This window comes from Trifolium pratense, linkage group LG5 (genome assembly GCF_020283565.1).
Source record: "Trifolium pratense cultivar HEN17-A07 linkage group LG5, ARS_RC_1.1, whole genome shotgun sequence".
NCBI lineage: Eukaryota > Viridiplantae > Streptophyta > Magnoliopsida > Fabales > Fabaceae > Trifolium > Trifolium pratense.
Window position 1 is genome coordinate 45,783,151 of NC_060063.1, and position 23,592 is coordinate 45,806,742.

General features: G+C 35.3%; 3 protein-coding genes across 4 annotated transcripts; all 3 read right to left on the minus strand.

The window, feature by feature from the left end:
• Positions 1-332: 332 nt before the first annotated feature.
• On the minus strand, positions 333-8,326 carry LOC123885525 (probable sugar phosphate/phosphate translocator At1g06470). The gene is made up of 13 exons (XM_045934806.1): positions 8,192-8,326; positions 7,310-8,001; positions 6,846-7,015; positions 6,226-6,311; positions 6,011-6,060; positions 5,465-5,532; positions 4,864-4,964; positions 4,660-4,672; positions 1,564-1,748; positions 1,361-1,447; positions 1,076-1,170; positions 832-979; positions 333-623 (listed from the first exon to the last, which is right to left on the minus strand). Exons 2-12 carry the CDS (start codon positions 7,873-7,875, stop codon positions 865-867), a joined length of 1,536 nt encoding a protein of 511 aa, XP_045790762.1. The 5' UTR covers positions 7,876-8,001; positions 8,192-8,326; the 3' UTR covers positions 333-623; positions 832-864.
• A 3,073-nt stretch (positions 8,327-11,399) lies between these two features.
• LOC123887444 (N6-adenosine-methyltransferase non-catalytic subunit MTB-like) lies at positions 11,400-16,948 on the minus strand. 2 transcript variants are annotated; one of them, XM_045936762.1, is made up of 7 exons: positions 16,584-16,948; positions 14,121-16,425; positions 13,942-14,025; positions 13,703-13,807; positions 13,463-13,571; positions 12,470-12,621; positions 11,400-11,916 (listed from the first exon to the last, which is right to left on the minus strand). In XM_045936762.1, exons 2-7 carry the CDS (start codon positions 16,182-16,184, stop codon positions 11,482-11,484), a joined length of 2,949 nt encoding a protein of 982 aa, XP_045792718.1. In that variant the 5' UTR covers positions 16,185-16,425; positions 16,584-16,948; the 3' UTR covers positions 11,400-11,481. The 2 variants fall into 2 exon arrangements, with proteins under 2 accessions (XP_045792718.1, XP_045792716.1); XM_045936760.1 differs by having other exon boundaries at positions 14,121-16,459.
• A 127-nt stretch (positions 16,949-17,075) lies between these two features.
• Positions 17,076-23,227, minus strand: LOC123887441 (ABC transporter C family member 8-like). Its single transcript, XM_045936757.1, has 12 exons — positions 22,971-23,227; positions 20,853-22,798; positions 20,422-20,742; positions 20,242-20,328; positions 19,511-20,128; positions 19,236-19,400; positions 18,847-19,141; positions 18,548-18,762; positions 18,160-18,465; positions 17,983-18,046; positions 17,598-17,837; positions 17,076-17,484 (listed from the first exon to the last, which is right to left on the minus strand). The coding sequence occupies exons 1-12, from the start codon at positions 22,990-22,992 to the stop codon at positions 17,354-17,356; spliced, it is 4,410 nt and encodes a 1,469-aa protein (XP_045792713.1). The 5' UTR covers positions 22,993-23,227; the 3' UTR covers positions 17,076-17,353.
• Between the last annotated feature and the right edge of the window lie 365 nt (positions 23,228-23,592).

Sequence of the window (23,592 nt, forward strand, 5' to 3'; positions counted from 1 at the left end):
CCCTCTCTCGCATTGCTCATACAAAAAAATTATACTACTAGAATATATTTTTTTTTTATAAAATTTACACTGGTCAAAGATATCTTCCAATAAAAATTACAATTGGAAAGAGGTGAATTCTTCGATAATAATTCTGATTGGTTTACAAATAATATTTATTAATTTGTGAACTAATTACAATCATTTACTTAAGCCGTGTGCCGAAGTATTCACCTTGAAAAGATTTATGACAATGCAAAAAGAGAAGAGCAATCATCAATGAAAATACCTCTAATTTGGGGTCTATATAAAAAGGAAAAAATATGTAGATGCTTTAGTAGGATACAATTTTATTTGGTGTTAAGAAGCTTTTTAACATGGCTGAAAAAACAAAATTTAATACAATACTTTTTTACCAAAATTTTTAATACAATACTAGGAAGCAAAAATGAAGAAAATTTATTTATAAACAACCTATTGTGATCTACAACATATATCTTCTGAACTCGAAAGAATGCCAAAATCTGTACCGATTAAACACTTATTCTGACAGAATAGAAGAAACCATTGGCGTTGATGAGACGGCAAAGGCACCAGAAGATAATTTTGTGCCCTTTGGTCTTTTTAGAAACTGTTGCTTAAGTCTTCAATATACATGTAATTCAAGAAAACATAGTTCAGTATTATAGTTTAGTGACTGCGAATTATAATTAAATTATGGACAAACAACATGCAAAATTTTGATTACTCAATATTTTATTTTGATGTTGCATGTAAAAATAGGAAACTTATAATCGAAAGTTCAAATTTCTTGATTTGCATCATTTAAATGGCATTCAAGAAAAGACTTACTTTGGATATGAATTATGTGGTCCATATAGGTTTTCATATGCCGTCATCTTGTTCATCAACCTCCTCAAGAATAACATATTTCGTTGCAGAATCTTTTGTATCGTCTGCCACATTGTCGCCTGCATGACCCTTCTGAAGCTTCTGGTATCTTAAATAACCAAAAAAAATTGATGAATAACATTAAATAGAAGTTGAGAAAAAAATTAGAGATTCTTGCTTGAAATGTGTTCTGAAGACGACGTACTTATACACATTAAACAAACTGACACCAATCATAATAGTGAATAGGCCAAATCCTTTCAACCAAGTAAATGCATCATGAAAGTATAATACGGCAACCTACAGAAAAACAGCATGAAACCAGAACATTAAGTTCAATATTGTCAGCAAGCCAGATTTAATAAGATTTAATAAAAATAGAGACGTGAATTTTGTATTCAATATAAAGCCTTATACAAGTAGGGCAGCCACTGGAAAATATCTAAAAATTCAATTGATATCTAAAAATATCTAAAAATTTAATTGATACCAATATGGTGACGGCCTCCTTAACAACTCCGGCTATTGTGACTGTGACGGCACTAGTTACAGAGACCAAAACATATTCTGTTAGTACCTGCGAAAAGATAAAGATACAAGTATTGAAAAGACAAATACGGGAAGTTAATAAATAAGACCATGTGTGCACGCGTGTATCTGTGTATTTATGTCAAAGGGAAAATAAACTCGTACCATAAAAAAGGCAAGTGTTCCGCCAAAGAACATCAGTAAGAAACTTCGAGCTATATGCCATGAACTATCAAAGTACATGTTTTCTCGGAATTCTTCCCATGGATCTAAAGCAAGCGAAAGAAGTGCAGTTGCCACAGCCATTACTGGAGTTACATAGCTCATCAGGGTAAGTGGATTTTTCAGACCTGAAGTCATTAGAGAAAGCATATAAATATATAACAGAACGTACAAAAATTTAACTGGAAAATGACACAGACAAAGAAAAAGCTCAGGGGAAGATAGCGAGAGAATTTACAGAAGAGATAAATAATACAACCTTCAAAAGTTAATAACACAAAGCATTCAAACAAACAAAAGTCAAGCGCAAACCCATTTTTTTCTGAGTCACCGGGTCCACCTCAAAAAAGAGGATCAGAATCAATGAATAAAACATCAAAAGGTCTCTCTCTCATCTCTACCTCTTAAAAACTAACATTGACTCCCACATGTGATTTACCCTCATTCTTAGGGCTTCTTCTGGTTTTCTTAGCATGTGCCTTAAATGGCAAGACTCTAGTATATTTAATGATAAAAATATGTGTGGATATTTAAGATAATGAACTTAGACAGACTACTCATTTGCAACTACATTAATAATTTGCAACTTGTGTCCCTTCCTTGATCTTTAAAATTTCCAACCCAACATTTTTTCTCGGGATGACCAGTTGCACGTATGAATTTTTTTTCCAAGATCATCGATCGTTACCCTTATCCCATTTCACAAACCCGCTCATTAGCATCACAAAACAACCTTTTTTGAGTATCAACCTGTGATTTGGAATACAAGAACACTTAATGTCATTCAAGAACTTTGTAGTAAACCATTCACTGTGTATATCCTTGTTGCTATTCACATATACAGATCTGTAAAGGTGTCAATGATTTTGGGTTTGATTTTAAGATTAGGGATGGCAATTTGACCCATACCCAGAGGGTACCCGCAAAAATTACCCACAACGGGTAGGGTAAAAACCCGCATTTTGGGTACGGGCACGGGTATGGGTAATTACCCGCAAAAATGAACGGGTATGGGTGCGGGTACGGGTATCTTAGTACCCACCCCGCCCCATACCCGCATAATATATATTTATTTATTTTATTTATATTATTATATTATAATATATATAAATCAATTTAAAACAATACAACTCTACTAAACTATTACATATTTTTAATAAAAATGTTTATTTATAACATAATATAAAAATAATGTGAATATTTAACATAAATATGGTTAGTAATAATTTTGTTTATAATTTTTATTAGTTAATATTAAAATCTTTGAAATTTTTTTAATTCTATTAAAATTATATGATATTTTATAATTGATCAGTTTATTTTTAGTAAAAATGCGGGTAACGGGTACGGGTATGGGTACCTAGGTACCCATAGGGTATGGGGACGGGGGCAAAAGTTGTTACCCACGCGGGTATGGGGATGGGTACGAGTATTTTTTCAATTTGCGGGTATGGGGATGGGTACTATAGTACCCTACCCATACCCTACCCATTGCCATCCCTATTTAAGATTGTGAACAAGAATATCTTTGACTTGATCTACCATGAAAAAGCTCCCAGGTAGACGATGATTTCGTTCCTTTTTCCCCTTGAATATTAAATTGTGTTAAACCTAGTTATATCCGAATTTCATGGTTGACTAATTAATGAAGCTAAAACCAAGGAAATGAATTGGCAGCGGAGTAAATTAGGTCAGACTCGGTCATCTATTCTATCTATATATGTGAATCGGCCACAAAGTACAATGACATAGAAACTTACACAAACCATTTGGTGGAATTTCTTTTGTTTTGGGAGGTGATTTTAGATAGATATTACATGTGTAACCAAAAAAAGAAGATAGATATTACATGTGTAACCAAAAAAAGAAGATAGATATTACATGTTGTGTGAAAAGGTGGGAAACAAGACATTCTAGACGCAACAATAAATACATCAAATTTATGGAGGCATTCTAAGGCTCTAAAGCTTACGACAAATATGCGACTGTGTGGTTCATCAAATCCCGATGAACATCATAACATCAAGAATTTCGTTGATTGGATTATATCCATGGGAGATGGTGATAGAAATGCCAATGAAAGTGGTGAGATTCTGATCACAATGTCTAATCGTTACGGCTCTTATTGATTTTGTCTCCCAACTATAGTGCAGAACATGACTAACAATTTTTCTTCCAAGATCGTTGTATTCTATCTCCCCACTTTAGAAGTGGTTGAAAAGGTTAGCAACACATTGTTATCATTTATCCCGAGTATTGAAAAGGATTATTACAGCTCCGGTTCAGTTTGTAAATCGGATAGCAACAATGATATACAGTGAATGGTTTACTACAAAGTTCTTGAATGACATTTAGTGTTCATGTATTCCAAATCACAGGTTGATACTCAAAAAAGGTTGTCTTGCGAATTGCGATGCTAATGAGAAATATTGACAAAGAAGCGGGTTTGTGAAATGGGACAAGGGTAACGATTGATGATCTTGGGGAAAAAAAAATCATAGGTGCAACTGTCATCCTGGGAAAAAATGTTGGGCTGGAAATTTTAAAGATCAAGGAAGGGACACAAGTTGCTAATTCTGAGTGAAGATGAGGAGGTTGTTAAAGAAATTGTTAATGTAGTTGCAAATGAGTAGTCTGTCTAAGTTCATTATCTTAAATATCCACACATATTTTTATCATTAATAAGTCTTCATTATCTTGAGTATCCACACATATATTGTTACATTCATATTTATGCAACATTGACCATATTTCTTTCCGGCTCTCTAGCACGCTCAACATTTAGTTCCATAGAACATTGTCAGTCTTATAGCTGTGTGGACAAAATCCATGGTTGATAAAAATTAAATAAACTCGTACAAATTAATGTTCAATCTAAGGATTTTGATTTACCAAAGGCAACAGAAAAATTTTAAAAAGAAAAAAAAAATGATAAATTAATTAAGTAAAACTGTTCATTGAATATTGAATAGATATAGGAATCAAATAACACCAATGTTTTCAAATAAATTATTGCATGGGATTATGCGAGACACATACCATAGGATTCTTTCTTTTCAATTTGGTTTTCAGTTCACACATGAAAGGAATGAAAATCGCGTTCCAACCCAAGAAAATGAAGCAAGAATGTTCAGTTAGCGACAGCAGGAAAAAATAGCAATGCGAATGTCTTTGCGTGTGTATGTGTGGATAGACATGTATATATACAATATTATAAGAAAATAATAAAGGCATATAGAATACCTGTAAAAGGATCTGTGTCATACACCACCGAAATCCAGACATAACAGCAGCAAGCATGACAAGTACAAATCCCCAAAATTCAAATTCTGTCTCTTTTGAAACTGCGGTACACCAAAATAAAATTGAAGACATTAGTTTTGAATTCTCATCGAAGTATAAATTCTTCAAGCTTGCAAAATGCACTTGGAGAGCCATGGGAAAAGAATATCCAACAAAAATTGACATACTTTGTTAGTATAAAATGTATTTGCTAACTTCTATTTTGACGCTACTTTTTTGGAATCCAACTACAATCTTTCATATAAAAAATTTCAGAAATACTGTTAGTACGACACAGGACCTAATTCTTAATAGGATGTTATGGAGTTGTTTGATCTATGTAGCCAATTCCACCTAGAGAGAAATACTTATAGGGTCATGCTAAATCGTGCCCCCGGGGAACTTGTTAAGCATACTTAAAAAGGAAATTAAGGATAAAGTTAATGCTAAAAACATAACTTTTATATTTTTAAACTTCCTTACTCAGTATGCTTAACTAGTGCAAAATCAATGTACATTGAAATGAAATAATATTATCGGTAATGAGCGAAGATATGAATACCTGTTAGTAATATGCCGATGGAAATGACTAAAATGATTCCCGATAGTTTAAAACTTGGTGCCTCCAACCTTCCAATTCCAACCAATATTTATAATTAAATGGCAGAAACAAATAAAGATGAACACAAACATAAAACTAATGCTCATCCAGAGGATATACAATTAAACATATGATTACTCGAGAAGCAAAATCACAAAGCAACATGAAAAAGACATGACCAAGAATTAGAGAATACAGGAGTATCAAATCAAATAATGCACCCTCTCCAAACAATAAGCCATTCTAACAGCAATTCAAATTCCATGGCATCAAATGAAAGGGTGACATTATGCAGAGTTATCACAGCTAGATATAATTTGAGACTTGCATCTATTGTCTTCTGAGTTATGCAAGACTTCAAAACCTAAAATTTGTTTTCCTTAATGTATTAATTATTTCCATAAATTATCCTAGCGATGTAGTTCCTTAAATTTAGAATGTTTACTACTAATATCAAGAAATCACATAATCAGAGTGATTACAAAAACAAAGTGAAAGTAAACTGACCGGAAAGCAAAAGCAAACAAGAGAAGAAATATTGGAGCAGCAGATTTACACTGCAAAATAAAGAAAGGGTAAATAAGGAGGGTAAGGATATTGAGTTAGCTGCTACCATAAAAATGGGGGTAAATGTAGAATACGATTCTGATGTAACATTACAAAAACAAAAATTAATAAACATTTCTTTCGATCTAAATGAAAATAAAAGAAATTCCACAAACCATTGTAGCAAATGTGACAGAGATGAAAACTAGAGATGCATTGCTCAAGTTAACATCCATAGCTGTTCCAAGAGCAGTCGGGACAACTGTGAAAGGCAAAGTCCATCTGTGGCATTAGTTGATATAAAAGTTAATGTAATAAGTCATGATAAATTTGCATAAATGTGTGTTTCAGAGTAAAGATCAGCGAGCAAGAGAGAGGAAAGAGAAAATAAAATCACAGAAAATGGTACAACCAATGATTCTATGTATTGCCAGATCATTTCACGTCGCTAAAAAATTCAAGTGAAAATGGTAATTCAGAACTTCATAATCATAAGACTGAGTTTAGTCTATTTGCCTCATTTTCCATTTTCGGACCAAGTTACATTCGAATCATAATAACTGGTTGAAATATTTTGGAAAAAAAAACACTAAATCAGAACACCTATCACCACAAAGAATTACAAATTATATGCGGAATATTCTGCGTCAATAACACTCAATAATAAGTAACAACTAACAAAAAGTTATTAGCCAAAATGTAATAGGAAATTACAGTGTTCCCTACCTAATTATTATCATATATTCATATTAAAGTCAGCAGAGTTAAAAAATAGAACATCAAGAATGCAATTTACCTCGCAAAAAGTAATCCCTCCAAGACATGACAACATTAGTCTCAAATTTATCAGCCCAAAACCAAGTGATAAATTTTGATAAAACAGCTTGCATTGAAAAGTGGACAGTATTCATTAAAAAGGGCGCCGGGAACTTTCCCATATGATCCCCCAACAAACTTTTATTATACCTGTTCAAAACAAATATCAATAAGAAACAAAAGAATAACAGGATTTGCATCACGAATAACACTAAAAAGGGTATAATAATTAATAATATAAATGATTAATTTATATACACTGTCGATGGAAAGTTTTTTACATTGTCAATCAATCATAATCGTCATATCATCAACAACATTCATTAAAGTCATGCATATGATTGATGATTGATTGACAGGGTAAAACTTTTTATACTGACAGTGTATTAAAATTGAATTCTAAAATAATGCAAGAAAAACCAACAATGTAAACAAGGAACTTACAATGTTAAAAATAAACTGAAAGTGTACCACACAAATATGAAAAACATTGTCTTCAAGATATTTGCTACAGGAACAATATTTTCGGAGCTTTTATCCAGCGATCCAGCGCCGCCTCCCGAAACATAGGAGTCACCACCATGAACTGTTCCCCTTTCAGGACTATCCTCAATATCAAAAGGCACATACTTCTCAGATCCATTACCTCTCCTATGAACAGATTCATCATCCATCGCACTAGCACCATTCATCGACAAACTCCTTCCCAGCTGAAACTTATCAAAAGAAAACCTCTCTCTATCTAAAACTCTCCCTTGCACCTCATTCTTTTCAACAAAGGGTAACTCAAAAACAGTCTCTTCTTCTAAACTAACATCCTCGTCACCTAATTCCCGATCCAAAACAACTCTTCCCTCATCAACACCACCATCATTACCCTTATCGTCGTCGCACCAACGCGAAAATGAAAGCTCTCTACGAATGCCGGATCCTAAGCTTCCACTATCAAAATCATCAATTATAATCCCTTTAAAGTTACAACTCTCTGAATCTAATTCAATGTGTACCATCTCCTACTGTATATATACATATAAATATCCATGTTCCATCCAAGTTGATTTTTTTTAACAAAATCTTCAATTTTTACCAACTTCAGCAACAAAAATTGTTGACTTGTAACACAGCTAGTGTATGAACTGTTTTCAGAATCAAATTTGCATAAGAATCAATAATGAGTATATCTATGATGACCCATTTGAAGTAAAATTTACTAGCATACAATAAACGTGATGAAAATCAATAAAAATAGAATCTTTGTATGAATCAAAGACGTGAAATTTGGATTATTATATGATGGAATAATTGATGAAGCGCGAAAAAACAAACCTGTGTGGATTGATTGAGAAAAAGAGGAAAAGAGAGAGATCTGAGCTGAGTGGGTTGGATCTGAAGCTTGGTTTGGATGGGCGTTTTGAGGAATTCAATTCAATTAATCTCAAACTGCGTTTTGTGTATCACAATTCACCAACCTTTTGTTAGTTAATTAATTATTTATTTTTTTGTTTCAAAAAAAAATTAATCGTTATTTTTTAAATTTTATTTATTTTTAATTTATTTTTACCACCGGTAACCGGCCCTCTGGACCGTTTAATCTGGTTCGGGGGTCGATTCTAATATCAAGTGATTTCAGTCTCTCCCAATCGCATTTGCGGAGATCGAACCGAGATATTCCCTACCAAGTTCAGCGTCAATCACAACTAAACCAAGTAACGATCGGTAAAAAAAAAAAAAAAATAGGTACTCTCTAGGCGCAACTGCAGAGACTACTCTCTCGAGTCTTGTGGGACTCAAATGGATGACAAACTCCCCATAAGAGTTTTAATATTGTTGTGTGTCCAAACCAGATATTGAACTCAAAACATTAATTAAGCTAGAAGAGACTCGCATCATCTCATCATCTAATTGCTGTTCTTGGATGTTGATTCTCAAATCTTCTTCCACATTTTAGGTAATCATGAGACATGTTTGAATATTAAATTTGATTTTTCTTTTTTTGGTTTATATTAAATCTTAATTAGCTATATTGTAGAAAATGAGTCAAACTTAATATTGATAAATAAAGTCAATTGATATTTTTTGTTGTAAGTTGGAGGATGTTGGTGTATAAATGTAAAAAATGATTTTTCAAATTTTGTGGTATTGAAATGGAGAACAAATTTTTCTAAGAGTTTTAATGTTGTTGCATGTTAAAGTTTGAAATCGAACTCAAAATCTTAGTTAAAATAGAAGAGATTAATGTAATTTCATTTAAGTGTGTTTTTTTTAATATAAATAAGTTTAGGATGATATCCCAGTTTAAGGTAGAATGCTTACAAAAATAATTACATTTATCTTTCTTTAAGATGAATTAACAGGTTCGAACTCAGAACCTCATTGATCCAAATCTGTCGTTTAATGCAAATAGAGAGAATAGAGAAAAAAATATATATATTGATCTAACGCATATGGTTGATCTGATGTTAAATGTGTACGAGTGTAGTACCTAATATTGAATATTGAGTTAGATTTCTGCTTTAATAAATATCCATTATCATCTTTACCAATAAAATAAAATAAATAAATATCCATTATCATTTTTTTCTAGCACATAGCTACATTTTTTTACAATATAAGCACACTATTAATGTTTTGTGTGTGTGTGTGTGTGAGGACAACTACTATTTAATGTTTTTTCTTTCCATCCACATTTGCTTTTATTTCAAGTTAAGACTTTGCTTTTGATGTGAGAAGGATTAGAGAAACTGGGTGGGTAGTGGTGGGAGGGTCAATTGGTTGATTTGAAAGGCATTCCAAATCTAACTTTTTCTTTTGTATAAATTTGCTGTTTCTTCTTACCTAAGAAATTAATATTGTCCACTTGCACTTTAGTCCATGGCTTTGAGTTTACGAATACATAATATAGGCGAAGTCTAACGTGCAACAGTTCCTAATGTCTTGCACGATGCAAGACCAAAATTTGCAATTGGATTAAAATGTTCCTAAGATTTTTTCCTGATCTGTCACACACTTGATTATTTTTTTGCCATCACTACATTTTTTTATTTTTTTTAATAAAAGATAATAATTATTTACTAGTTTCCACTCCACGGCTCCACCTCCACTTTCTCGTAATCGGAGCTCCGCCGCTGCCGGTGTCGATCGCCAGAACCCCTTCGTCGAAGACAATCTTTTTCCGGACAAACGCTCACTCCTTCTACTTCAAACGAATCACAAAGAGCCACCACGCTATCTCCTTCACACCACCACCCACCGTGTCCTCTATTCGAAGCTGGCGGCGACAACTTACGAGGAAACCTTGTTCCTCTTTACGACAACAATTTCCATAACTCCAACTACCTTTTCACTAAATATGCTTTGAAATGGGTTTTTTTTTCTCCGTCGTTTTGGATCTCGGGACCACCAAAGTTCTTTGTCGGCAGTTCATCGGAGCTGGGAAATTCATTGCCGGTCAGAACCGTGATACAAGGAAGTGCATGGCGAGTTAAAGAGAAATGGGTTGGATTTTATTTTTTTTGACCGAAAAGGGGTAGTAAATTTCACAGATTGAGAAGGAAAAAAATGGTAATGGAATTCTAGAAAGGACATGAAAAATATTCAGTGTAGAGAGTGCATATTAAGTATGTTAGATCTCCTTAATCCAATGGTCAAAATTGTATTGTGCATGGTGAAAGACTTTTTTCACTATGTCATGTTAGACAAAGCCTATAATATAATAGTATAGTGAAGTTTAATGTTTTAATGGAGATATAATATCTCAAGTATCGTTTTCTACCTAATTCAAAAAACAATATGTTAAAAATTAAGCTGGATCGGTTGGTCAAATCGATTACACAGAAAATTGGATCTATAATAGTTCAGTGACTATATTCGGACTGATTTTTTTTTGTTAACTTCGATAATGTAATATATTTCGACAAATGACACAGTGATATATGTGTTAACGAGGTGATCACCAGTTTAAGTTTATAATAAAATATTACGTAGAGTAACTCTTCGCAAAGTTAAGTTGACCCCGTAAACACTAAATTTTCCTATCAAAATTTAAATTATTTATATTTATTATCTTTGACTACTGTCAATTTTTTTTTATCTTTCACTTAATTAATATATTGGAGATGCCAATAGACTATTTTACATGAAAATATATTAATATATTCAGATGAAAATCTAAGTGTAATAAGATAATGCACAATAAGTCAACATTTTGCATGAAAATCATCCATTTTTTCGTAATAGAACTAAGATAGAAATATAATTTTTTAAGAGAGAAATAAATAAAACGACGATTTGAATAGTGTAGGAGAAATCAACTTGTCTTCTTTCTGTGTTCAAAGAAGCATAATTGTTGGAGTGAACTTTATCTGCTGTGTTTTCTACCTATTTATGCTGATTTACTAGAAGACAATATTCATCCGAATAAGATACTTTTTATGAGATGGAAGGAGCAACTAATTTTTTTAGTAATCCAATGCTTTCTCTTATTATTCCCCTAACAAAACAATGTAATCACCACTACCAAAAGAATGAACAGACATATTGCCAATATTTTTCTTCCCATTTATATTGGCAGGGGGAAAAGTTATACAATACTGTACAATTTTATCCTCAAAGTTATGCTACAACATATTCATTTGTCTAAATGATTCAAAATCTACATAGCCTGCTGGTACTGGTCCATTAAACCCATACATATCATCTGAAGGCAATACGGAGCCTTCGCGTCCCTTGAAGCTCTCCCTAGGTGAAGAAGCCCAAGGAGCTGGTGTAGAAGGGTTTGAGCTAGAAGCTTCTTGGTTGAGACCGACTGCAGTTGGATTCTGCGGTGAATTCCCAATGGGCCTTCTGTTTGATCCGCTACCTGACGTCAAAGAAATGGTTACTGATTGCTGTTGCTGCTGCATTTGTTGCTGGTTCTTCATTGGGGACTTTGGCCTAAGAGCCTCTATATCAGGAGTAGTCACCACCAGATGAGGTGCCTCTGGAGGTGGATTTCTTCCACCACCACCTAACCAAACTTTCCCATCCTTGTCACTAAAGTTCTTGACATATGCCTGAATTTATCCAAATCCAATCAATGTGATTAATCAACCCAGAGAAATAGTAAGATAATCAGCATTAAGCAACGAAGATATAATAATGAGCACTAACTCTGCAGGTGCCTATCTAAACAAGATGAAAAGAAGAGAAAAAAATCAAGTTGGAGGAAAGAAAGATAAAAATGCATTATTTCATATTTGTGTATGAACAAATGAGTGAGATAAGCTTCAAAAACTTCTATATTAGACCAAGAAACTTTCACAAGAGAGGCTAGATGTATGTTTTAAGTCTGAATTTTAGCCTACTGTACGACATCTACCATCTACCAATATTTCAAGAATTTACAGCCACCGCTCAAAATGATCAATTCATAATGGATAAGTAACTGCTCAGTTTATTTTCTATAACTATGAGAAAACTGTTTTCAGAATATAGTGGGTCATAACATCCTACTGGAAAAGATAAGATGCTGCAGATTTTACCCAACTTCTAAAGAACTAAAAAAAGGTAGATAGGAAAACCCCACTTCAGATGTCATGCTGGCATATAAGCATTCAAATCCCTTACCTCCTTATTAAAATCTGAAGACGACAGTTCTTTACCAAGAGTCAGCCAGCCGGGTCGGATATTGTGGTCTTCACCAAATAGTTCAAGTCTCCTCTTTCCAAGGGCAAAGTGTTCAATAATCCGATACATATCTTCAGGCTTTTGTGTTGAACCTGCAGGATATGAGCATTGAGCAAGAAATTAAAGAGGAGCTCATTTTATTCTTCCATGAAAAAACATTGCAATCATTAAGGCATGTATTAAAAAAAAAGCATTTTATCATAAACAGCTTTTACACAATTTTGGTTTTCCAGTTGAAGTATGTGACTTCTTAATTTATTAAGCTAAGTGAGGTGCTTGCACCCTTGCCAAGACAAGGTGTCTCTGTTCTGTATTAAGGATCAAGGAAAACAAGATTTATGAAAATTGCCTAGGAAAGAACATGAAATCACAGTTGCTTGTAGTGACCTATCTATCGAATTTCATACGTAAAGCGCTCTCCTACTTGCCAAGACTATGTGGCTCTCTGTCCAAAGCACCATAAAAAGCATGATCAATGAAAAAGTGCCTAGCGAAGAACATGAAAACACAGTTGCTTGAGGTGAGCTATCTATCTAATTACCTAAGATGTCCATAAGTCAAAGAACTACGAGACAATTATGTTTTTACATATGGAAGTTACTGTTTGGTATTAATAAGGTGTGTGTTGCATAAGAGATATTAGAATAGAGATTACAAATTGTTTAGTTAGTTTAGTGGAACGAAGAGGCTTCTTGTTATGAGGAAACCTGTGCTGTCTATAAACCATATCAAAACAGTAATAGACAATACAACCAGTATTCTCTGCTTTAATTATTGAACCTAACACATTTTGAACTGCAATATTTATTTTGTTGCTTTGCAGCTTCTACTTATTTTGAAATAGCATCTATTGAGGAAAAAGGGAGAGAATATTGCCCAACGTGGTTTAATAATATGAGGCGTCAATTTTATAGGCACAATTGAAAAACTAACCATAAGGAGGTTCTTCAGCAATAATTACATCCGTGTCAATGTTGGCATGAATAATATGGCCATCAGTACTTCGACGAACTGTTCCTTTTATGCCCATCAAGCAGTGTTCCTTCACCACAACAAAACCAAACAGTTTAGGTAAGAGTAAGACTATGTTTGACATCAAAACAACTATCTCAAATGTTGAAATGAAGCTATGGTCTGCGCGCGTACAACTACAAAATATAAATTTTAACTAACCTTTGAATGTTGGAATAAAGTATGTGAATCATGCCGCAGCCCTGGAGTTGCAGTACTTTTATTTGTCTTCACCCAACATATATCTTCACACCTACGAAATCCCCACTGTAGAAACCCAGTCCCAATTAAGAAAAACAAAATATATAGAGATTTAGTAGTACAATAAACAGGATATAAGAACCATAACCAATGATTAAAGTCAAATGCCATTAACATATGCAACATCTAAGATAGTGTACCTTCTTTAGACATTGTCGGCCTTGTTCAAGACCTACACCATCACCCACCCAAAGGAAGATGAAAGAAGGAGTATCTGCTATAGCCTTAAGAAAAGGACAAAACAAGTAAGATATCAAATTCAAAAGATAATAAGAAGACCGACAAAATGAAGTACTGTGAAAACATAATAATAGCTTACCTCAATCTTGAGGTTCATTATTTCTTCAAATGTCCAACACTCCGTGTGTTCAGCAACACCAGGCGCTCGGTGCACATACTCCTCCCATGGAGGATCCACAAGAATGACATCAAACTTGGTCCCAAAGAACTCCGGAGCCAGTTCAAACTCCTTTAGATTACACTTGTAATACATGGGAGCGGTTGCAGCTTTTTCCACAATTTCATCCTTTTTCTGTATAAGCTCCCTAAGCTTAGGATAGTCCTCTACAACATTCGTCAGCTCAAGCTCCCTGATGAAATTCTGAGGCCGCATACCAGTGTCAACAAAGTTTTGAGAATAATCATTCTGCTCACCTCTGGAAGGAGCTTTACCCATACTTCCACTACTTTTAGGTGGAGCCCATCCCCCTGGAATTTTATCAGGTGGTGTTCCTCTACCCATTGGTCCTGTATGATTGAAACCAGGACTAGAAATGCTTGGGGGAATCCCCCTTCCATGGCCTGATTGGTTAAAATACATTGCAGGATTTGGTGGGTTCCCCATATTAGCAGCATTAAATCTTGGACCTGGAGGCACAGGAGACCCTGCGGGTGGAACACCCATTATACTCATGTCAACGCCTCGAGGTCCAGACCAAACAGATGGGTTGAATGGTGACATGAAGACTCCTGGGGAAATTGGAGGGCCAGGTGACATACCATGCTGCATTGGCCCAGGCGGAGGCATGGCAAGAGGACCATAAGGTGATCCCATCATTGGCAATGGCATTCCAACCTGCTGGTTGTCTCTCCCAGGAGGCCTAATCCTTCCTCCTCTACCAACCCTGTTCCCTATTATTCCTTGTGGACCACCTCTGTTAAAGGATCCAGAATCTGGGTTTCCATACTGTGACTGTGAACCACCGGTACTGCGAGTATTTGCGACATTTTTCTGACCTCTTCCTCTGTCCCCATTAAAATCATAGTCATCATCAGCATATCTCTCTTTCTGATCTTCACTAGGTGTCCCAGAACCAGATAAATCACTCTTTCTTGCTCTTTCTTCTTGATGATGTGTCCAGTCTTCACGATTACCACCTGATTTAGCATTGTACTGTTGATTTGCTTCAGTTCTCTTGCTAAGGTTGGATACAGAATCTGCCTTTCCATAATCAACGAACTTTGGCTGGATCTCTATCACGTCATAATTATCATTTGAAATTCCAAATTTGGTTGTAGTTTTCACAGCCCTAAGCCCATCTTTTCTACCACCTAACCGACCGTGAGGCCTTTCGTTGTCCATCCTATCATAACTGTGTCTGGGCAACTCCCACTCTCTGTTGTGATCAAAAGCACCATCCTCATTCTTTGAATCTCTGTCATTATTATTCTGCTGCCTCCTTTTCCAATTCTCTTTAGAACTTTCCCGATCTTTCCTCCTATCACTCCAAGTATCATCTTTTCCTTTGGACCTATCATCTTTATAACCATCATTCTCAATTTCCTTTCTTTTAAAACTATCACTTCTTTCATGATCCATCTCCGAATCTTGATGACGCTTTCCACTCTTCTCAGGTGTCCAAGATCTTGCCGAGCTCCCGGTTTCTCTAACACTCTTATCCCTAACCCGCACACTGACATCCTCATCTGCATTTCCCGGATTCTCCAAAGTTTCAGTCACATCAAAACCAGTCGGCGTTCTATGACGCTTGGGCTTCTCAACCCTATCATCCAGCGTTTCCAACTTCCCTTTACTCTTACCTATCTCAGAATCACTTCTTCTATCTTCTTTACTACCCGATTTAACAACCTTATTATCACTACCCGAAACTCTACTCTCCCTAGGTTCACTCCTTTCCCTCGACTCACTCCTCTTAGCTTCAGAAACCTTACCACTCTTCAAATCACCTTTCTCAGAAACACTATCCTGCCCTTTCTTCACACTAATAATGTCAACTTCATCCCGCTTCCTTCTAGAACTCTTAACCTGTTCAGAAGACCCACGACTCTTATTATCTCTCGATTCTCTTCCGCTTTCAATCTTTTCCGAATACCTAAAATCCTCTTTACTACCACCACTCCTTCTGTGAGCATTCCTTCCCATCTTATCCCCACCTTCCAACTCACCATCCTCATAAAAACTACTCAAATTCTCCAATGTGTTCTTTTCTTGTCTCTTTTTCGCCGCCTTCAACCACGAATCGTAATCGTCCCTTTCCCCGTCCCCTTTTCCAGAACGCTTCCTTTTTCCGCTTCCATCTGAACCTTCACCTTCATCATCACCGTTCACATGCTTCCTTGACCTCTGTTTCCTCTTATCATTGAACTCCAAATCCCCTTCGTCCCTGTTTTCGACCGAATCCATATCGAAAATTAAACCTAAATGCGTTTATTGATTGATGGCGCTATTGAATTCACAGAAACTACTCATTCAGTAAATTTTCAATATTGATGAATACAAATGAAAATAATTATCTTGATTGAAATTGAGATGAAGGCTTACCAGGGAAGGAGAATGGAGTTTCCGTCAAAGAATGTCGAAAACGCGATTTCCGTTAACGCGATTTCCGTTAACGCGATTCTGTGAGAACGCGATTATAGTGATAGCTCCGATTATGGTGGTGAGTGGCGGTTTCAGTTTATGATTTTGATTCTCAGTTTCTCTGGTTCGGTTCACGGTCTAACAAATAAAATCAGTGAACCGAACCGTTTTCATAAAAACGGTCTGGTTCTATTTTTCATAAACTGGCTCGGTTTAAAATTGATCGGTTCGGATCGGTTCAAACATGAAATCTAGTGGAACATCACATCCGCTGGTTCAAACACACATTCTAGAGGTAAAGAAGCTCTGAATTTTTTTGTTATTTCATTCATTATTGCAATGCATTTTGGATTATTATATGCATATCATTTTTTATTTATTTATTTAGTTATTAAGTTTAATTTTGATATAGTGTCATTTTAGTAGTAGTTATGATTAATGTCAAACGATTTAGTCCATAAGTCGTAGCTCAATTGGCAATGCCGATATTACTAGGTTGGACTTGGACGCCTTCACCGTGTTTGAACTCATAACCTCGTAGTTGTGTATGAGTTTCAGTGGTGTTTGTCTCTTTGTTTACTGACAAAATAAAAAGTCAAACGATTTAATGATCTGACATAATTACAATGGATTGTCGGTGTAAAAAATCTTCACAGTGATAGTGTCTAGGAATTAAATTTCACAATTATCAGTGATCTCCTAAACCATCACATACTACATGTCAGTATTCATCATAGTTGCTGTTTGCTTATGTTTGTGAAGGAATTCTTGGTGCAGCTAGACCAATATTCAGCTACCAACTTAGAGAATGAAGAGTTGGTGTTCATTAGCTTTGAAGGCTCGTCATATTCCACCAGTTTCCCTTTAGTAACCAGCCAAAATCACGAGACAACAAATAATACTAGTATTAGAAAACAAAGGTAGTATCATATATATTGAAAAAGGAAAGTAAAAAGGAATAAGGAATCAACATACCATGAGATAGGACCATGACCATGTCACTGTCTATTACAGTTGGAATTCTGTGAGCAACGGTTATAACTGTGCATTCTGCAAATTCTTGTCTAATTACTCTTTGTAGAATGGCATCTGTGGCAGAATCAATGGATGCTGTCGCTTCATCCAGAACTAGAATTCTGTTCCTCTTAAGTAGTACCCTTCCAAGACAAAACAGTTGCCGCTGTCCTAAGCTCCAATTTCCACCTTCATCACTCACTGCAAAAGTTGTCAGAATTAGACTTCAATAGCTTATGGGTTGCCAAACCATAGGATGGAAATACAGAACTTTCGAAAGGATAATGTGTAGATTTAATGATTATATATTTTCTTTGAAGAGTAAAACATGGTGCAAGAGAATTACCAGAAGAGTCCAAGAGACTCGGTAGCCTGCTGATGGTTTCCTTTAAGTGACATTTCTCCAAAGCCTAAATATACAAATCACACCTAGTCAAATCGGTTCTTATTGAATGACTCGTATAAAATTCAACCACATTTTGTAGGTACGCGTTTTTCTACCATGTGGTTCTAGTTTATTCACCTTCCATATTTCATCATCCGAGTACAGGCCAAGAGGGTCCAAGTTTGTCCTAATGTTGCCCTTGAAAAGTGTTGGTTCTTGAGGAATGATGCTTAGCTTTGTTCTCAGATCTTTCAACCCGATTGAGCATATATTAATCCCGTCTATGAGAATGTCACCTCTTGAAGGCTCAACTAAGCGAAACAAAGCACTTATAAGTGTACTTTTTCCACTTCCAGTCCTTCCCACAACTCCCACCCTACTTCCTTCTTGAAATGTACAAGTGATTCCCTTAAGGACTAATGGAGCATTAGGACAATATCTAATCTGAAACCAATGTACAAAAAACAGAAATTATAGGAAAATATTGAAAGTAGAGTGAAACACAAAGATATAGATGCAATGTTACCTCTAAGCTTTGAACATCAATCCTACCCTTGGAAGGCCATGAAGACGGTGGTCGGTTATCCTCCACAATGGCAGGAGGCTCGACTGGAATGTGAATGAATTGAGTGATTCTTTCAACAGAGATAATGTGGTTTGATAAGTTGGAAAACCATCGAGTCCAAAATATTTGGGCTGTTGTCAAAATAAAAGCATAATAAAGAGACAATCCCACAAGTCCTGCATTCAAGAACGAGAGAATTGCTGAGAGTTGTATTGGCGAAATCATGTCATCGTAGTCGACCTTTTATGCAATATTATTACCTGGGGACACATATCCACGAGGAAGTAGAACAAGCAACAAAGCTGCAGTGATGACAGTCAAATTTTGAATTGCTTCAACCCTTAGAACTACCCATTCCATTGCCACATTAGAATGAAAGAACAATGAAGCATCTGTGTCCACAAGTTTTAAGTAGTTTTTGAAAAATCTGTCTACCATGTTGAATGCTCTTAAAGTAACCACTCCAAGTGATGTCTCAGTTGCAAAATTCACGACTGGAGCTTTAGTTGTTCCATTGATCCGCATTAGTTCCCTTGCAGTTGCTTGATAATATTGCTTTTAGGAAAGAGATTAATAAGTTCTTAAGTTAATGATATTACCAGGGAAAGAGAACATGAAATCAAGAAAAATTGTAAAGTGGATAATAAACCTGAATGAATATTGATGCCACCATTGCAGGAACAGCAACAATGAGAACTTGCCATGTGACTGAAACCATTATGCAAATTATTACCAGAATTTCAATTGCTACAGATAATGCAAAGAGGATGGAATGAGGAATATCAAAGTCCAAAATACTTAAATCTGATGAAGCCTGCAAGAGAGATAATATTGATATAAATCTGGGGGATGATAAGATAGTGATGAATGAATAGAACAAAGATATATAGATTCTTTCCTATTAGGGAAATGAATAAATCTTACTCTGGTTAAAATCCTTCCTACAGGGGTTGAATCAAAGAACATCATCGGGGAATTGAAGATAGATGTAGTGAAGCTTGAGAAGAAGGCCGTAGAAGCTTTTAATCCGAGATGCGCATTTAAGTAAGACCTTAGATATACAAACACAATGCTAGAAAAAGAAATTAATGAATAAACTCCAATCAAGGTGGCACTAGTTACTTTTGGAATTTCAATGGCAAATGCAAGCCAAAAGGATGATGCAGTCTGCAAAGCCATAAAAGCAGATTGTGCTAACAAGATAAAACACAACATGTATGACATCCTGGAATAAGAGATATAATCCCAAAATGGCTTCCAGCCAACATCACCAATATCTTTTTCTTCCTCTTTTGTGAGTTGTACCTCAAGTTGATCCTTGGTAGAAATCTCCCCATCAGTCTGCTTTTTAGTGAGATATAAAGGATGAGAGTCTTGTGGATTAGCATAAACATCATTTCCAGAACCTCTTTTATTTTCATTATCTTGATTTAGCTCGGTAACTGCATCTTTATGGGCATTCACAAGTTGTTCAAAGGCTGTCCCAGCTGTCAGGAGATTCTCATAAGTACCTGATTGAATAACTTTTCCATCCTCCATTACCTAGAATTAGAATTCATGTTAATTACATTCAAATCCTAATTATATAGGAGATGTTTGGATAATGGATATACAACTTTGTTAAGTGTTTCTCATATAAGAACTTCTCAATTTACCAATATTGTATCAACTTCCGAGAGAAACTCTACTTGATGCGTCACAAGAATGACTGTTTTCTCTCTTAGAGCAGTCATGACACAGTCCTGTAATTTTATAGATGCAATTAGTTTGATACACCAAAACATGGACAATATTTTTATTATAATAATTAACAAGATAAAAGTGATATCTCTTACATTGAACAGAATAGCAGCAGTGTGCGCATCAACTGCACTGAAAGGGTCATCGAGGAGATAGATATCAGCATCGTTGTAGACTGCTCTAGCTAGTTGAATCCTTTGCTTTTGTCCTCCACTTATGTTAATCCCTCTCTGACCTATTTCTGTAAGATCACCATAGCTAAAATCACCAATATCCTTATCTAACGCACATACTTTAACAGCATTCTCATATCTTTCTTTGTCCATTGGCTTGCCGAAGAGTATATTATCTTGAACTGTTCCACTTTGTATCCAAGAAGATTGAGATACATAGGCTAGTGTGCTGCCTACATAAACCTGTTTTCCATTATAGTGAAATATCAAGGGAGGTAATATATAAGATGCAATGTTCATGAATATGAATTTGGCTTTCAAAAACCACAAAATTTGTTGGGTTTATAACTTACAGTTCCTGAAATCTTAGGAATCTCTCCAAGTATTGCATACAGAAGAGATGATTTTCCGGCTCCAACTGGTCCACAAACTGCTATTTTTTGTCCCCATTTTATCTCTAAATTCATATCTTTTAAAGTGGGGGACACAGATTCATGATCCCAAATGAAGTTGCCAGCTTGAATTGCCATAGCATTGACTGAACATTGCTTTATGTTTCTTCCATTATCATCATTATTTAGCTCTTCAGCGAGCATAAATGTGTTGATGCGATCAAAGGAAACCTTAACCTGAATCATAACAGATAGGGCCTCTGGGATCATAAGAACAGGATCTCCCATGTTCCTCAATGCTGTAAGAACTGTAAAAATGGTTTCAGCATTCAATGGTGCACTGTTGAAATAAGCGCATCCAAGGAAGACAACAGCAGGAATAACTGTAGGAGACAGCCAATAAAGAAATGTTCCAAAAGCTTTCAGGAACTGTGTCTTAGACAGCCATTTGAATTCTTTATCTCGTAGGGACTCAACTACGTTCTTGAACTTTTCTTCCCAAGATTGTAACTTAATTATTTTCATACTATTAAGAATCTCTGAAGTTGATCTGAGACGTTCATCTTGTGCAATCATAAACTGTAGCTGACAATTTTGTAGCATCCTTGCAAGTGGTACATTGAGAAGTCCACAGATGAGAAGGGGCACTAAACCAGGAAGAGCACCAATACCTACAACACCAAAAAGAATAGCAATTGACAAAACAAGTTGCAATACACAAGTCCATGTTATATGAAACCACCATGGAAATTCTCCCATTCTATATGCATCAATTGCAATGTAATTCACAATTTCGCCAGTTGAATGTCTTTCCCTTGCTAAATTTGAAAGCTTTAGCTGTTTTTGATAAATTGCCACCATCAGAGCTGATCTCATTTTCATTCCTGACCTCCTTGAGTTAAAGAACCAATGTCTTTGAGACAACGACTCAGCCAATTTAGTGAGAATCAGAAAACCAACTATGGAAAGACCTTGTTTGAGATCTACCTCAGTTCTATTTGAGTAGTTAACAAAAGCATAAAGTATTAGAGGTGAAACTGCAACAGAAATAGTTCTGATTAATGCATAAAATGCTATTAATATGTTTTCTTTTAAGTAAGTTCTAACTACAGACCAAAGAACCAAGTTCTTTGTATTGTTATTAGTCGTCTCCCTTACAAGGGATTCCCATGCATGCACAAAGCTTTGATAGGCAGTGCCTGCTTCATCTTCGGAAACAAGGGAGGGTATGTCTTCTAGAGCTAGTGACTTTGAGTAACCTAAACTGAGTATTGAATTAACCCAGGAGAAAATCAACTTGCTGGGAAAGGTAGCATGGCCTAGTCCTGTTTGTTTAGTTTCATTATTTTGAGCTAATACTGGCTCATAAATACATTCTTGGACATTATGAGTTCCTAAGTAACCAATATTTTTTAAGGCACAGTATAGAAGAAGGAAATGCACAAGCCACTGTACAATATCAAATGTTTCAATGGCATGTTCTTTGAACAGAATTTCAATGTTGAGAGCTGAAACCAACACACAGGAAGATATCCACCAGACAGAGTTTAGTATTTTAATCCATTTGACTCTCTGAATAAGCAAAGAAACTGTTAATGAATTCCAAATGAATCCTCTTATAATGCAAGCTAACCAACTCAGCTCGTTAGAGTTGCCAGTTTTGTATATGAGATCCCACAAGCTAATAGCAAAAAAAGTAATGCTAATAAGAGCACAACAGATTGAGACAAGTTGGAAAATCCAACTTCTTGTTTGGCTCCTACATACAGAAGTTTTTCTGATAAAACCGATTACCAAAGACGTGTAGTAGACACAGACAAAAAGTACATTGATAGTGTCTATTATGCTCCTTAGAGAACATAAAGAAGTTAAATCAAAATCCTTGAGACAAATCAATGAAAAATCACCTGCATTTCCATCAAAACAATCAGCAATCAATGAGACGTGCATGATTCAAACAGGTGCAGAAAAGCAATAACCTTAATTCCATAGATAAGTGATTTCATAATGTAACAGAACAAGTTTTCATAGGCCAGCAGTAGAAAAAAGAAAAGAAGGATCTAAGTATGAGTAACATACCCATTGACAGAAGAGAAGCCATTTATGCAGCATGAGTTCCAATGTTATGTGCTCCTTTTACAGAATAGAAGCCTATAACACTGAGCACACGTTTGTTTAAATTATATGCACTATATAACTTGCCATTGACATGTCCATTTGTATATCTGTATTTTATCATTGTATCAGGTAAACTAACTTGCAGATGCAATGCAATCTATGATGTCTTGAGGCATGTCCTCGTAGTTTGTTTTCTTGCTTTTTGTGTTTTTCCATGTGAGAATCATTAATGGAAATGTTAATTTACTACCCACCTAGTCCTTTTGTTTTTTACTCCATCAAGTTAAGGAAACCAATAAATATACTAGTAGTAATATTTTCTTGAAAAATGTGGAATCAATTTTTTTTAAAGTTTAAAAATTGTTCTTTTCAATAAAAAGCTTATACTTTTGGTGTTATTAACTAGTACTCTTAATCAACTTGTTAACATGTCTCTTTTTTGAAAAATGAATAAAAGTTTAAGTGAGTTGAATTCTGGGGCTCATCAGGGATTAGCTCAAGGATTAGAGAGCGTTGAGAGAAGTTCTTACAAATTGTCCACCGAAGAGATTCTCACGACAGAAGCGGGGGTTTTGTTTGTTTT

Excerpts from the sequence above, each read along its gene's own strand:
- LOC123885525 (XM_045934806.1), bottom strand. The coding sequence starts at position 7,875 with ATGGTACACATTGAATTAGATTCAGAGAGTTGTAACTTTAAAGGGATT. Across the intron at positions 7,016-7,309 it reads TTCAGTTTATTTTTAACATT|GTATAATAAAAGTTTGTTGG; the intron begins GTAAGTTCCTTG and ends TGTTTTGAACAG. Across the intron at positions 5,533-6,010 it reads TTGTTTGCTTTTGCTTTCCG|GTTGGAGGCACCAAGTTTTA; the intron begins GTCAGTTTACTT and ends TGGAATTGGAAG.
- LOC123887444 (XM_045936760.1), bottom strand. The coding sequence starts at position 16,445 with ATGGATTCGGTCGAAAACAGGGACGAAGGGGATTTGGAGTTCAATGAT. Across the intron at positions 14,026-14,120 it reads TAATGAACCTCAAGATTGAG|GCTATAGCAGATACTCCTTC; the intron begins GTAAGCTATTAT and ends CCTTTTCTTAAG. Across the intron at positions 11,917-12,469 it reads CTTCAGATTTTAATAAGGAG|GCATATGTCAAGAACTTTAG; the intron begins GTAAGGGATTTG and ends GGATAAATTCAG.
- LOC123887441 (XM_045936757.1), bottom strand. The coding sequence starts at position 22,992 with ATGGCTTCTCTTCTGTCAATGG. Across the intron at positions 19,401-19,510 it reads TAGGAAGGATTTTAACCAGA|GCTTCATCAGATTTAAGTAT; the intron begins GTAAGATTTATT and ends TCTCTCTTGCAG. Across the intron at positions 18,047-18,159 it reads CGGATGATGAAATATGGAAG|GCTTTGGAGAAATGTCACTT; the intron begins GTGAATAAACTA and ends TTGTATATTTAG.